This window comes from Sinohyriopsis cumingii, chromosome 15 (assembly GCF_028554795.1).
Source record: "Sinohyriopsis cumingii isolate HCF-2022 chromosome 15, ASM2855479v2, whole genome shotgun sequence".
NCBI lineage: Eukaryota > Metazoa > Mollusca > Bivalvia > Unionida > Unionidae > Sinohyriopsis > Sinohyriopsis cumingii.
Genome location: NC_142975.1, coordinates 86,078,248 through 86,092,943, shown reverse-complemented (window position 1 = coordinate 86,092,943; position 14,696 = coordinate 86,078,248). Strand labels below are relative to the sequence as shown.

At 34.8% G+C, this 14,696-nt stretch overlaps 1 protein-coding gene across 1 annotated transcript in view; it reads left to right on the top strand.

Annotated features, from left to right (window-relative positions):
• Window positions 1-14,696, top strand: part of LOC149782244 (uncharacterized) — a 577,549-nt gene that overhangs the window by 171,761 nt on the left and 391,092 nt on the right. Inside the window, exons 73-77 of the mRNA XM_089935097.1 lie at window positions 1,582-1,837; window positions 2,527-2,534; window positions 5,447-5,708; window positions 7,680-7,840; window positions 10,082-10,252. Of these exons, the coding sequence (XP_089791223.1) occupies window positions 1,582-1,837; window positions 2,527-2,534; window positions 5,447-5,708; window positions 7,680-7,840; window positions 10,082-10,252 (858 nt within the window). The remainder of the gene's footprint in view (window positions 1-1,581; window positions 1,838-2,526; window positions 2,535-5,446; window positions 5,709-7,679; window positions 7,841-10,081; window positions 10,253-14,696) is intronic.

Below are 14,696 nucleotides of genomic sequence, written 5' to 3'. Positions count from 1 at the left end.
ATGGTGAACCTCAACCAGAATTCGATTCCCCTGTCAGTGTCCACAGAAAGTGAAACACATTCATATGGGTGCATTGACTTTCACCCTGTAAACATTGATTTAAAAGGGTTTATGGTCAAGAAGTTTTTTGTGCAGGCCTTCATTTTTATATGTAAATTAGTGCCACTTGGCTATTTTTGTACGAAGGTGGTAAATCTAAAACATAATTACCCATAGGGAGAGATGGTAATTACTATTGTCCAGTTTTCTGTGTGCAAGCCCTTTGAGAAGAAGACTCTAGTTTTCTTACTCTTCAGGGATTACTCTTTGTTTTGCTTTAAATGCTCTTTGTTATCTCTAAATCAGCTAAGCATGAATGGTGAGTGCTGTTTTCATGTTGAACTTTTGATTGCATTCTTTAATACAAATTACAAGGCAGGGTCTTTACTTGACCAAGCGGTTGTCAAACCCTGGTGTGATTCCTGCTAGAAATCATAAGTTTACCCCAACTTTCCAAAGACTTCCATACAACTTCAATTGTAATTTAGAAAGCCCAACGTGACCGTTTTATACATAAATTTTACTCTAATTAATGCAAGACCACCGATAAAACAACCTGCCAAATATCTATCAACCACACATCTGCATGGTTTCTCTTCATCAGGTTTCTGTACCACCAGTCGTTCACGCCGTAGAAACTATACAAGTATCCCCTAACACTGGGAACTATTTTAACTCCACCATCTTAGGCCAGTCAGTGTATGCTTTCCAGGCACATTTCGCCAACTTAACTGCACCACATTTGCCACCATGGCAACATAAATGATATCTGCGAAGTCCCTTCTTATTTATTCTTCTTTGTACTGGTTTTCTACTGTAAATACTGCCACTGCAGTCACACCACCAATGTACACCACTAGATTTTAATATGGACTATCTTACTCCAGGGACATTCATTTGGTTTTGGCCTGAATTCACTACTAGTGAACCATGGCATCATGGAAACTCACTAACACTTCACTCCATGACGTTTGCTCCTAGTAATTGGCTAATTATTTTGGGTTAAGGATATTTCCATTGCGTCGAATTCCAATGATCACACAAGTAATTGCACAAATCTAAGAATTCCTTAAAATGGGGCGCTATAACTAAATGCGCATACTCCAAATTTATTACAATACATTATTAAGGACATTTGTCCATGTTTAACTGAAAAGAGGTATATAAGCCTATTAAGGCATCTGCAGGTATTGCATTTAATAATTTCATTAATTACTGAATTAGTATTTGTGCAATAATGCCAGAACAACATAGTTTTATTCCAAATATAACTTTTCATTATGATACAATGGTGTTTTTTTTATTTACCCAGAATTTGGATAAATGCACTATGAGATAAATCATCATCCCCCCACCCCCCGCAAAAATGTACTGTTGTTTGATGTTTACAATTAATGGAATGGACTCACCATTTTTGGATATTATATATGCATATTTTTTCTACTAGTTGCCATTCTTTATTACATCTGAACGAAATTACCACACTTGCATCTCTTTCATTGTTGGATATGTTTCCAATAAGGTATTCACTAATATTTACAGATTGCTCCACAAAGTTGAGCAGTCTACCACAGCTCCCATCGTTTGCCTCCTGTAGAATTCTAAGAAGCTGCACAGCTATTGACTGCTGCATCAATTTTGTGAATATAGGCCAGACATTCCATTTTACCTTGGATATTGACTTGTGCAAAAATACCCTTATTGCTAGCATTGAGGGCCTGAAGGTAAAATGGAGTCTTCTGAACTTTGTGTGGGGAACAAAGGAAAGTATTTCACTCCATGGACTTGCATCCTTGAAGTAAGTTTCTCATGTCATTTCAATTCAGGTAAATTATCTGTAGTGCATGCAGTGCTCAAATTTATCGCATTATGTTGTTTTCCATACATTCTTAGTATGTTTAACACAATGTGTGTGTATGTGTCTAATTTGGATTATTAACGTAGCTTTAAAAAATATTTTCATATCGCTACAATGTCTGCAGTGTGGCAATTTATAGTGATGTCTGGCACTGGAGCATCATGCACCAGACATGTAGCATGATGTCCCACCCAGTCACATCCTGACACCAGGTTGACCAATCCTAGTACTATCCTCTTAATGCTGAGTGCCAAGCGACGCACTTGCTGGTACCATTTTTATAAGTCTTTGGTATGATTTGGCTGGGGTTCGAACATGTGACCTCCTGCATCCAAGGTGGACACTAACCTCTTAGGCCACTGCAGCAGTCTAGCACAGAATTATAAATCTCTTAAGTTACCGGCTTAACATTCAAACGTTTATATTTTAAGTCATAAAGTCAAGCATGTTTTTCATACTTTCTTTATACAGATTATCAGCATATTCCATCATGTTATAAATAGAACCTTATACATCTGTGCTGACTTCATATGAAATTTATAAAATCAGTCTCAAATTCGCTTTGTTTGGTGGTGACTGTTGATATTATTGAGCACAATTTAGACCTTATTTATAAAAATTATTTTCAGAAAGATAGGTAATTGCTTGTTCTATACAGTTTTTAAAAATGTGATCAAAACATACCATTATTCCTGTAGTAATAGTGTCATTTCACTCTGTAAATGCTGAAGTCTGAATTATCTTGTAATTTTTTTTATAACCCCATCTCTTGTAATAAAAGTATTTGTCAAGTTGGTATTGTAAATGCAGGGTATCATTTCAGCTACAGGTATAATTTATTATAGTTTGATTACATATACCTTTAACCATCAATTCAGTTTATTTTGCTGCTTGACATTTTGTATTTTATATTCATTACATAACCACCCTATGAAATACCTGCAAGAAAGTAACTGTTTAAAGACATTTTTAGTAGAGACCAGCTACTCTACTGTAAACTGGATTGAATGTTGTTCACTTTGATCACCAAGTGAAAGAGTTGCTCATTAGAACAAAATGTTTACTACTTCCTGCTAAGCAATTTGTTACCCAGTTCACTGCCCAGTTGTTATTTTAAAGTTCATAGCAATGGATACTTTTCAACTGAAAGTGTTGTAATGCTAGCTGTTGTGCAGCATACTGAAAACTACATTATTTCCCAATTTTAGAACAATTGTTGTTTTTAAAGATCCCCTGCATGACAAGATTAATACACACTTTAGCAGTGACTGTCACTTGTGTGAACTCAATTAAACTTGCAGTTTTGATGGAAATTTTGTAAATAGGGTCACCAGGGACGTGGTCTCTACATGCATTTTGAGTATATCTGTATGTATGTATGTATAGAGAGAGAGAGAGAGACAGAGACAGAGAGAGAGAGAGAGAGAGAGAGAGATGTTTGTGCTCCTATGATTTTCATAGGTATTATTCTTCTTGTCCAACAGCTGAATGCATTGTATAACAGAATTTTATGAATGCTACTACTCATGCAATTTGTAGTGGATTGCTGTGAAACTTTGTACATATTTAATAATTTTTAAAAAAATGTTCCTTGATAAAACAAAATTCTTACATTATGTTCACAACATAAATGCAGTTTATTTTACTGTTGATTCAACTCCATCATAGGTTAGGAGTGGGATGTGGTAGAGATGGGAATCTATCTACTTGAGCAAATTGCTCACCATTCATTTTGTTAGCTTATAAAATTTGATGAAAAAGAAATCATTAAATTTAAAAATTAATGTATTTAGGTTTAGTCTGAAGGAAGATTCTGCAAAAAAGAATGTTGTTTTGGATGCTGTGATCAGTTTCTGTCTGTCACCTGAGGGTAGATGTAACGTTGAGATTCCTTTTTCCAATGTCATCCTGCCAAAACCTGGATGTGGCTGGAAACTGGGTTACTTGGATTCTAGTAAGTTTGGCCTTGTCCATGGGAAAGACAGCTATATCCCTTTTCCTTTATATGATACTGTTAAAATAAAACTGCAACTAAGAACAACAAGTCCCAACTAGAGAATGGTAAATTAAGCAATGTCTTGTATTTGAATATATATGGATGTATATCTGTATTCTTGAAAATATTGGAGATTTGTGATGGCAACATTTTTTAAAAACTTGAATACAAGATTTATATAACCATTTTTATTCCTGTTAAAACACTTTGTGCAGAAATTATAAATTTTGTATTTTTTAAGTAGCTTCAAGCTTCAGCAAATCCGATAATACTAGACTGAAATCTGCATTTCTGACAGTTAATTATGGATTTTACTGCAGCTAAGTTGATGTTAAATTAATCGAGTAACAATGGCAAATAGGTAAAAATAAAAAATTCTGTATGAATCATGAATTTTTTGTCAAGACTATAAATTGTTATACTTTGTTCTGTGATTGGCTCTAGATAAAAAAATTATATTTTGATTGTGCTAATTTAAAATAAATGATTGTTTGATGCTTATAGATTTGACACTTAGCAACTTTAAAACAAGCCGTGGATTATCTCAGAGTTTGACTCAGTTGACCCCAGGCCTTTCAGCTCTTTTGATGGAAAAACAAGGAATTCTTCAGTATGTGAGCACTTATCAATGTAATACTCAGAAATCCCCGTACACACCAAATGTAGATGGCTGGAACAAACAAGGTAATACTAATGGGACAAAATAATTTTTTTAAGTCAAAATACTCAAGAGCTTTAAGTAGGAATTTTATTTTGATCTCATCTCTGCAATCCAATCTACTCAGCACATAATCTCGTTTTACATACAGAATCATAGAGGTATAATTTTTTTGTATGAATGACAAATTATATCTACTCAGAGAATCAGAGTTCTAATCGACTATGTATGTGTAACAAATACTGATCATATGCTGATTATACTGTCTTTGATAAACAAATTTAAGTTCTGTATTTTAATTTGGTATTTCTGTCATATGAAGCACAGTATTAGAATTGGTCTGTATTCACATCCCATGCTACTGATGTGGTAAATATAGAAGTTTAAGTTTATCTTGTGTGCATTTTGTTTTGATTTAGACAGGGTTAGTTGCTTTTTTTTATTTAGACTGGGTTAGGTACTCTTTTCTTTTGATTAGGCTGGGTTAAATGCATTTTTGATCTAGACTGGGTTAAGTGCTCTTTTATTTTAGACTGGGTTAAGTACTCATAATGGAGACTTATTTTCATTCTACAGTTCTTATTTCATTTTCTATGCACACTTGTTTCTTATGATAAACCTTTTCCAGGTAGGTTTTCTTAGTTAATTTTTATACATCTGAGCTGCATTTTATTTTTACATCTGTATTCATAATAAGTCAGTTAAAGTTTTCCATCCTAATCTGGCTTTCAAATTATATGTGATTTATACAGACATCAGATTTTGTCAGTCACTTTGTCAGCACAAAATAATTTCATAGTTTGGGGTGGGGGACTTTTTCTTCTATTTTACTAATTCATATTCAGTTTATGCTATATTTTATTGATTACTGATTGCTAATTTTTCTGACTTTCAGCTTGCTCAATGAGTTCCTCAGTTGCCCTTCCATCATTGAGCGGTCGTAACATCTTTGGCGCTTTGTCCAGTTCATGCACTGCCTTAGATCTTTGTTTGGAAGTTCCACTTTTGGCACGGACTTTACATGCTTTTCTGAAGGCTGACTACTGTTTTGCCACAGTCTCTTTTGGGATTGATGATTACTCAGTCAGCATGGGAATTGAGGAATTCTCATTTGGTACAGTGCAGAACATATGGTTGAATGGAGTCTTTAGACTTGAGTAAGTTCTAACTAGAAATTCTATCTGTTGATAATGATGTCCTTTTTGTCACTTGTTTTGCCTGTCTTCTTTTGTCAAGCTTGCCTTGTTTGAAGCTCAGCACAACAATCTGTTGGTGTAAAAGGTGTCCATCCATTCATCTGACTCTACATAGTTATCCACACCCAAGATTGACCTCACTGCTGAAGATTTTTCTGTTGTCAGTTTCTTTGTACAGTAGGCAATATAGTGATGATGCTTGGTATATGGTTACATTTTGATATGTACATCACCACTTTAGCCAAATTTTGATGGTGGAATCAACGTGCAGGCCATGGCCACTTCTACATCCCTGTAAAGGAAAATATATTAACTTTGTGATAATATTCATTCTGTAATGTGTAGTTTAATACAAATATATTTACATGTATAATGATGCACCATTTCTTCATCTAGGATCAAACTATACTTAGACATTAAGGTGTTAAGTGGTGATGGGGACTCACAAAGACTCGCAAACCATCGTGGACAACCTACAGTGCCTTCATTGCTTATAACACCTCAATAAATATCTCACGTTAAGCCTTAAACTCACTTTATTACAACACAAAGCTAATCAGTTTAGACAGTTTGTTGTTTGTAGATGCCAGTTTTAATCAGATTGCTCAGAACACATCATTACCTTTAAAATAGTAGTTTTGTCCTACATGTATAGCCCAAGAGGCCTTATTTTTAGATTTTGATCAGATTTGGTCTGTAAGCTCATATCATCTGGATCTTGTTTAGTTATGAACAGCATTCTTGCATAGTAATGGGTTGTTCTTGTTTCTGATTGGCTGAGTGTAAACACTTTAGAGGCCATATTTCTGATGAGAATTTGATCAGAATTGATATCTAAGCTACTAACATAAAATCTCAGATGAGTTCCCTTATGGGCAACACTCGTGCATATTCATGAGATAATCTGGCATTTTATTGGCTGAGCTTTGGAAGCCATATTTCTGCAGATATTTTTTTCATACTCTGAATTGAACTCAAAATATTCTGGTTATGTATGTATGTATGTATGTATGTATGCGTGTATGTGTGTGTGTATGTGTGTGTGTATGTATGTATGTATGTCTGGGTGTGGCTGTGAACAGTTTCTAAGTTATGAATCATGACCTGGTCCCCAGGGGCAGTGTATGTATGCGTGCGTGCGTGTGTGTATGTATGTATGTGTGTGTGCATGCATGAGTGTGTGTGTGTGTATGTGTGCATGCATGCATATGTGTGTGTGTGCATGCATGTGTGCGTATGTATGTATATATGTATGTATGTATAGGTATGTATGTATAGGTATGTATGTATGCATGCATGTGTGTGTGTGTGTGTGTGTGCATGCATGAGTGCATGTGTGTGTGTATGTATGTATGTATGTATTTATGTATGTATGTATGTATGTCTGGGTGTGGCTGTGAACAGTTTCTAAGTTATGAATCATGACCTGGTCCCCAGGGGCAGCGAGCCCTCCAGAGGAGAAGGCTGGTTGCATTAATACTTTGTCCTTTTTATGCCAAGAAAGTGATCCTGTATATGTGGTCAAGAAAAAAATTCACCAACCTTAAGAAACAATGTAGCAACCATGGACACCAACCTTGTCTTTAACTTCTTTAGTTTAAATGAATTTGAATTTACATTCACAAGTTGACGTATGTTACTTCTCCTGTGAGAGATGCCAGGTCCACTTGGGACTCTTGTTCAGTAATGCATGGATTCAGTCCTATGATTCAGTGCTCTTTCTTCTGGACCACTCATCTCATCCACTGGGCTGTAGGTATTTTTAGCGTAAAATTGTTAATATCACATAACAGTGTGACCATAGATACTTTACAGAGTTTGTGTATTTTGTATTGGATGGATGCTAAACTTTTTTGACTTGCAAAAATTATACATCTGAATAATTGCACTTGCACTAAGTATTCATGTTAAACATCCTTTTTTAACTTACAGCTTCATCATTGATGACCTGAAGGCAGAGAGTGTATTCATTGTCAGCCTGAACATTAGTGTATGCACCGAACCTAGTATCTGCCAAGTTCAAGAAGTGGTGTTGCGCAACAACAAACTACCAAAGACACCATGTAACTGGAAAACAGATTTCATCACACCAGGTAACTGTGAATTTAAATTATACAGCTGGGAGATATTTAAAAAAAATCAAAAAAAGTATGATGGAATATTTCTATAATTGGCATTAAAAGAAGTACAGATTTGGTCTTGTATTACAGATTCTCTGTCCGTCTGTCAGATATCCTTTTGACAGACATTGAAGATGAAGTTGATGCTCAGAAAGTTGCTTGAAAATTATTATCTTTCATGACCAGGTGTTCTTTATGTAGAGGTGTCTGCTAAAAGAGATTTCACATTAATTTTTATTGTGTTTGTAATTTCTTACCAGTTGTGAAAATTGTATAAAATTATTGCAGTCTTTGAATCAGATGCTTATGGAAGTACAACACATCATGAAGGTTATATTGTTCAAAGGAAAATAAACTACAATGATGCACCATAGAAAATGGGAATTGAACCTAAAAACATGGAATGGAGAAGAACCATATTGATTTTGGATTCTAAAGGTAAAAGGTCATGGTCACCGTAACAGAAAGAAGAAAACTGTTTCTGCACAAAAATTTCAGTTATCTATTTAGAGGACTATTAACATGGAGTGGACATATAAAGTACAGTTGACACTAGTAATTATTAAAGTAAAATGTCGAAAACTTGAGATAGATTAGAACTTCATCAACTTTATCTGGTACAGGTCAAATACAAATTTTTATTCCAATTTTACTAGCATTCCACCAGTTCTTAGCAAAGATCCAAATATTATTTCATTTTTTCAAAATAAATTAATATTTAATTTGATTATATAAAGCAAAAAGAAAATAGTGTAATTTTATTCAAAACAAACTAAACATAAATTGATCCATTATACAAAGCTTTTCCTTTAGGCTGTAAAAAAATAGTTTGTTTTAACACATTTCCTCATCTTCAAAAGAAATGTTTTCATCTTGCACATTTATGGTACTGAAATAAATTCATTGTGTAATTTATTTTATGTCTCCATTGAACACATGATATAACAACAATACCATTAGGAATTCCACTCCATTCCAAATGTAGTTGTCCTACAAAAGACAAAGAAGTTTAGGCTGTTGATTGAAAGATGCTACACTGTTTTGGTGCACTTCCCAGAATCCACAGGATTTATCTGAAAATAGTAACCTTCCATCTTGAGAGGTCAATATTATGTTATTTAATTATATTTACTTATAGATCATGCACACCGTATGTACAAAGTTCATGATCTCAGTGAACACTCGAGAGGTGTTTTGGGGTTTACTAAATATACATATATCATATAATCCTTGCATCAGTTGTTTATGTTGGTCAGAATAGACTTCGTTGATAGTTGTGTGAAAACAGTTGAAAGGCAAGGAAAAGCACTTGAGACTGGAGTCATTATATGCAGAAGTTCTGAGCCTTCATCCAAACACACTGTCAGTAGATAATATAGTGGGAGATTTCTCCATGGCCTTTCCACTTCCAGGATTTCTCAGACATTGCTGTCATTGACCAAAACAACTAAATGACTTGTGCAGGAAGAACACATTTCTATGGATTCCATTGAGTTACCATATTATTATTTGGTGCTTGTATCTCCGATCAAAAGACTGAACCAAGCGTCCATGTCACAGATTTGGGCTTCAGGAACTTTTCTTTCTCACCAGTCTTCCTACTTTTTGACTTATGCAAAATATAGATTTTAGAAAAAGAATGTTTAATACATGCCTTGTAAGAAAATAAACAAGAATGTAAAGGAGTATTTTGTACTCTCCTTCTCTCTCTCAACATTCACAGTACTTATCTTTACTCACTAGTTAAACATATTTGAAGTCAGTATGTGGCAAAGATAACAATTTAACTTTTTAAACAAATAAAACTAGGCATTTATTGCATGGATAATGTAGAGTTAATCCTGTATTCCAGTTTCCAATGGATTTTAAGTACAGAAATGTGTGTGTTTTTTATTTAATGCCCATGTGGTGATGGCTATTGGGGGGTGGGTGGGCAGGGCAAGGAGGGGTAGTGTTGAAATATGACAAGCTAAGTAATTGTTTTGTTTTTAAAACATCTGTTTTATTTATGAAATTCAAGTAATTTTTTTACAGCTCTACATGTGTAAATAACTTAATTGTATAGTGTAGATTTGTGGGGTCAAATGCACCGATCTCACATGAGACCACGGAACATATAAGTTTCATAAACCTCACAACATTGCAAAGAAATGCTATCAGTAAAGGCACAATGGTTTTTTTTCAGAAGATCTATGTTATTTTCATATTTTTCAGGCTTCTCACTCTCAACCTGGCTGGCAAACAATGTTGCAGGAGGCAAGTTGACAGAGTCACTGAGAAGAAATCTCCTGAATGAACTAGGGCTCTCTAGTTATCTTCTCAGTACCCCATGTCCTGAAGATACCACTACATTTGGCGAAATCAATCAAGACAATTGGTCTCAAGGTGCTGTCATATTGAAACTTAATCTTATACAAGAAATTTTGATCATTTTTGTTAAGAACTTTTATCTTGTGAGAGAAAGTATTTACTTTATTTTAAAAAGTATCTTCCTATTGATTAACTCAACTAGTCTTGGACAAAGAGCTTATGAGATGGTCGATTATCTGCACAAGATTGTTATCGGTACTGCTTCTAAACTACTTAGATGAAGTATAGTTGGCCTCAGTCAAAGTGGACAACCAATATGGCCACCACCAAAGATCCTGTCAGGGTGTGCATTTGCATGAATCGTGCAAATTCATACACTTGGGGACCATTGATGTGTGAGAACTTCTGCAAATTAGTTTAAAATCATACTTGAAAATGTATTCTATGCAGTATACAATTTTATACAGCCATTCACCCTTTAAATGCTTGTTGTGACACAAGTCACGCAAGTAGAAATATCATAGAAATGCCACAATATGTCCTTTTTGTAACTGTTTACGTATCTGGGTTCTTCAGCTTGCATGGTTGGTTGTTCAACTGAATCTGATTTTGGCATGTTTGGCCCTGGAACAAGCATTCTCTCATAGTTTGAACCTTGCATCTTGTGAAGTTTTACAAATGGACATTTATAATATGGTCTACCTAGAAAACCCAAAATGGCTGATTTCCAGTATGGTTTATCTTTCAAGAACAATTCCAATTGACAAATGCTGGCTGATGATAAAGTTATGAAAGTAGATCAGATTATTGGAGCTGGGAAAATATATTAATGGAAATATCATTGAGTGATTTTGAATCCAAAAATATTGTTAAATATGGGTATTATGTACATGCTGCATGGAAAGAAAAACAGATGGCATGCCAACTGACCACTCATTTTAGTGGTATTTTGAAAATTAAATGTGGAAAAGGCAGACTAACAGGCTGATGTAAAATACAGACATCTTAAAAGTAGAATGTAAATGTTTGCTTCTCTTCTAGTCACAATTTAGTCCTGTGGGATTTTGTGCTACAAATCCATACAGTGCTGGCCTAAGGGTTAAGATAAATTTAATAAATAAGAATCAGAAAATGAAATTAAGAAGCAAAGATATTTATTTGAACAAAATACTTATGTCTGAACAAGTAGACTATGGTATTAGTGGACTTAAAACCCTGATACAGCTTTATAGAACAGTAAATCTGGCATAGGAGTCAGTAAAGTGCTAATTTAAAAATAGTGACCTTTAGCAGAATTTATGTTATAAAAATCTAATTTTGGAGCAGAATTGTCTCAAAGACAATACCTGTGAGATGTGGAAAATTGTACATAACAACCATAAAGAAGAGTTTTCAGACTTGATCTACTTGGCTAAGCTAGCTATTTATATGCTCCTTCATACAGTAGACTGTAAAAGGGGTTCTTGGCACAGAACAGTATTTATCGTAAGGTGAGGAACAGATTAATCTCAAAAACAACAGATTAATGCTTATACAACTTGAGGCGACATCTTTTATAGATTTTGTTTTCAATTGGGCTCAATCAGAGTGGAGCAGGAAGAGTGATGGATACTGAAGTGTTAGGTAAATAGTGAACTTTGGTCTTTTTCTCCTCCCTCACATTTTTGTTATACTGCCCCCCTTATTTTTTGGGTAATGGGGGAGCCCCCTTTTAGATAAAATGCTGACAGCATCTCTGCATCACAGTGGCCATCTTGAAAATCTTGTTAATACTAATCCTCCTGAGTGGATGGTTATATCAAAATAGGATTTTCACTAAAAGACTTATTATAATGCCTAGTTGGTTGTAAAGAAAAATGGGGAAGATCAATATTGAATATGGCTTCCACAGTGTCCATCTTGGAAATCTTGTTATTGCTACTCCTCCTGAATTGACCTTCATATTGTCATATAGTTTTGACCAGAAGACTTCCTATGATGTCTAGTTAGTCCACCAAAAAAAATGGTGCTGATCTGAACTCCAATATGACCACCACTGTGGCAATCTTTAAAACCTTTTTATCACTATATCCCATGAATGGATGGTCTTATCAGCATTGGGTTTTTACTAAAAGACTCCTTGCCCCTAAATGAAAATGAGACAGATCTGATATTTGGCTGACACAATGGACATCTTGAAAACCTTCTCTTTCTGAAAATAAAGTCATGCTGACATGGACTTACATCCTGAAGACTTCATATGATATCTACTTGGTACTTAATGAAAATAGTTCTGAGCTGATCTGATATATAATATGGCCACCAAAGTGGCCATCTTGAAAATATTATTGCTACTCATACTGAATGGATGGCCATGTCAACAAGGGAAAGGGTTCTCACTTAAAGACATCTTAGGATGTCTAATTCGTTGTAGATGAAAATGGTGCCAATTTTGATGTTTGGTTGGTCCAGTTGGAAAATGGTGTTTATCTAATGTCCAGCAAGACCACAACGATGGCATGGAGAGAATCTTGTTATCACTACTGCTCTTATGGCATTTCATTACTGGATGTCCATTCATGTCTCAGTCTGTTGGTGCTTTGCCATGGCCAGGCATACAGGATGATAAAAGCTGGAAGATGGCAATAAATATCTGTTTTAAAACAATGTATCTGGGACTGAAAATATTCAAGGTTCATGGTAGAGGGCTAAGTTTCAGTGTAAAGTGTTTGCTGTTGTTATTGTAACATATTTGCAAGGTTAATATCAATATAGTAAGGAAGATTTAATGTTTTTTGATCTTGAAGTAATGACAAAGACTAAATTTATGCAAATACACAAATTGTTGTCAATTAATGCATTTTTGGTTCAGAAAGTATGGGTATTTATTATAATAAATGCTGGTAGGTATGAGTGTACACTAAAAATAAATGAGAGCATGATCTGGAATGGAAAATTCCCTGGTGGAACTGAAATTCCCTGGTGCAGCTAAAATTCCCTGGTGCAACTAAAATTCCCTGATGCATCTTACTTCAAACATGTTAATGTTTTCCATCAGTGATTGAAGCCTATGATAAAACGTCTATTGCAATAAAGTAAGTGTCCAAGAAAAATATATTACAGATCTGACAACAAAGTTAAGGTGGCAAAACTGTCACTGCAAATAAGATTTTCTCATTTTTGTAGTACTATTAGTGCATTATGTATTATTATTATCCTTTATCTCACTAACTTGTTGTGTGTCCAACAGATTTCAAGGGTGTGGGGACACAGTGCCATTAGGATTTCTATGTACATGTAACACTGAATGTGGCCACCACAGTGGCCATCATGAAAACCTTGTTATTGCTACTCCTTCGGAATGGAAATTCATATTGATATGGGATATTCACCAGAAGACTTTGTGTGATTCTTCTTTGTCCTAAATGAAAATGGTGCTGATGTGAGGGAAATTTGACCTCAGAGTAGCCATCAGGAAAATCTTGTTATCCCTACTCCTTCAGATTGGATGGTCATAAATGGGGCTGATCTGGAGTCCACTATATGGCCACCATGGTATCCATCTTGAAAATATTGTTATGGTTACTTCCCCTGAACAAATGTAATACTGCCTTGGGTTTTCACCTGAAGACTTCTTATGATGTTAGTGGTCCTAATGAAAATGGTGCCAATCTGATGTCTGGTATGGCTGCCACAGTGGACATCGTAAAGATCTTGTAAATACTAACCATCCTGAATGAAAAGTAATATTGCCATGGGGTTTTCACCAGAAGACTTATGATGTTTAGATGGGGTCCTACTGTTACCATTCAGGCGTTCAGCTTGCCTGTCATGGTAGCCATCTTGAAAATATTATCACTATTTCTCCTGAATGAATGGTCATGTCAATGTTGGGTTTTCACTGAAAAGACTTCTTATATTGTTAAGTAGGTCAAAAGATGAAAATGGTGCCAATCCAACCTCTATTATGATTGCCACAATGGTCTTTAAAAAAAAAATCATGTTGTTACCACTTCTTCTAGATGGCTGGAACATAAGTCCCTTTTAGAGACGTGTGTAACCTCTATATATTTACATTTCTGTGTTTTTTGCCTTTTATCTTGAAGGGGGACAGTTTTACTGTTGTTTGTAAAGGTTTATCTCTCTAAAGTTTATCACAATTGTTTGTTTTATATTTATAGAACTAAGGATTGTGCTGATTTGGCATTACATATGTACATGCATACTTTTTATTAAGGTGCTTTCGTTATGTTTTTTTCTGAAAAATAATAAAGTAGGAGCTAAAGACATATTTTAAGGTCTGACGTTTTTTGACCTTGTCTGACCTTGTATGACCTTGTTTTTGCTTTGAAGAAAATCTAAATGTTTAAAAGAGCAGATTAAAATAAGGAACCATTACTACCTCAAGGTATGTAAATTAAAACCAAAGTGTCAAAGAAAATGATCAACAATTACAAGCTTTATAAGAAGAATTGAAATATCTGCAGATTGTGTAATTGGAGATTGTGCGAGCTTTTTTGTGCAGTTTGAGTTGAACATA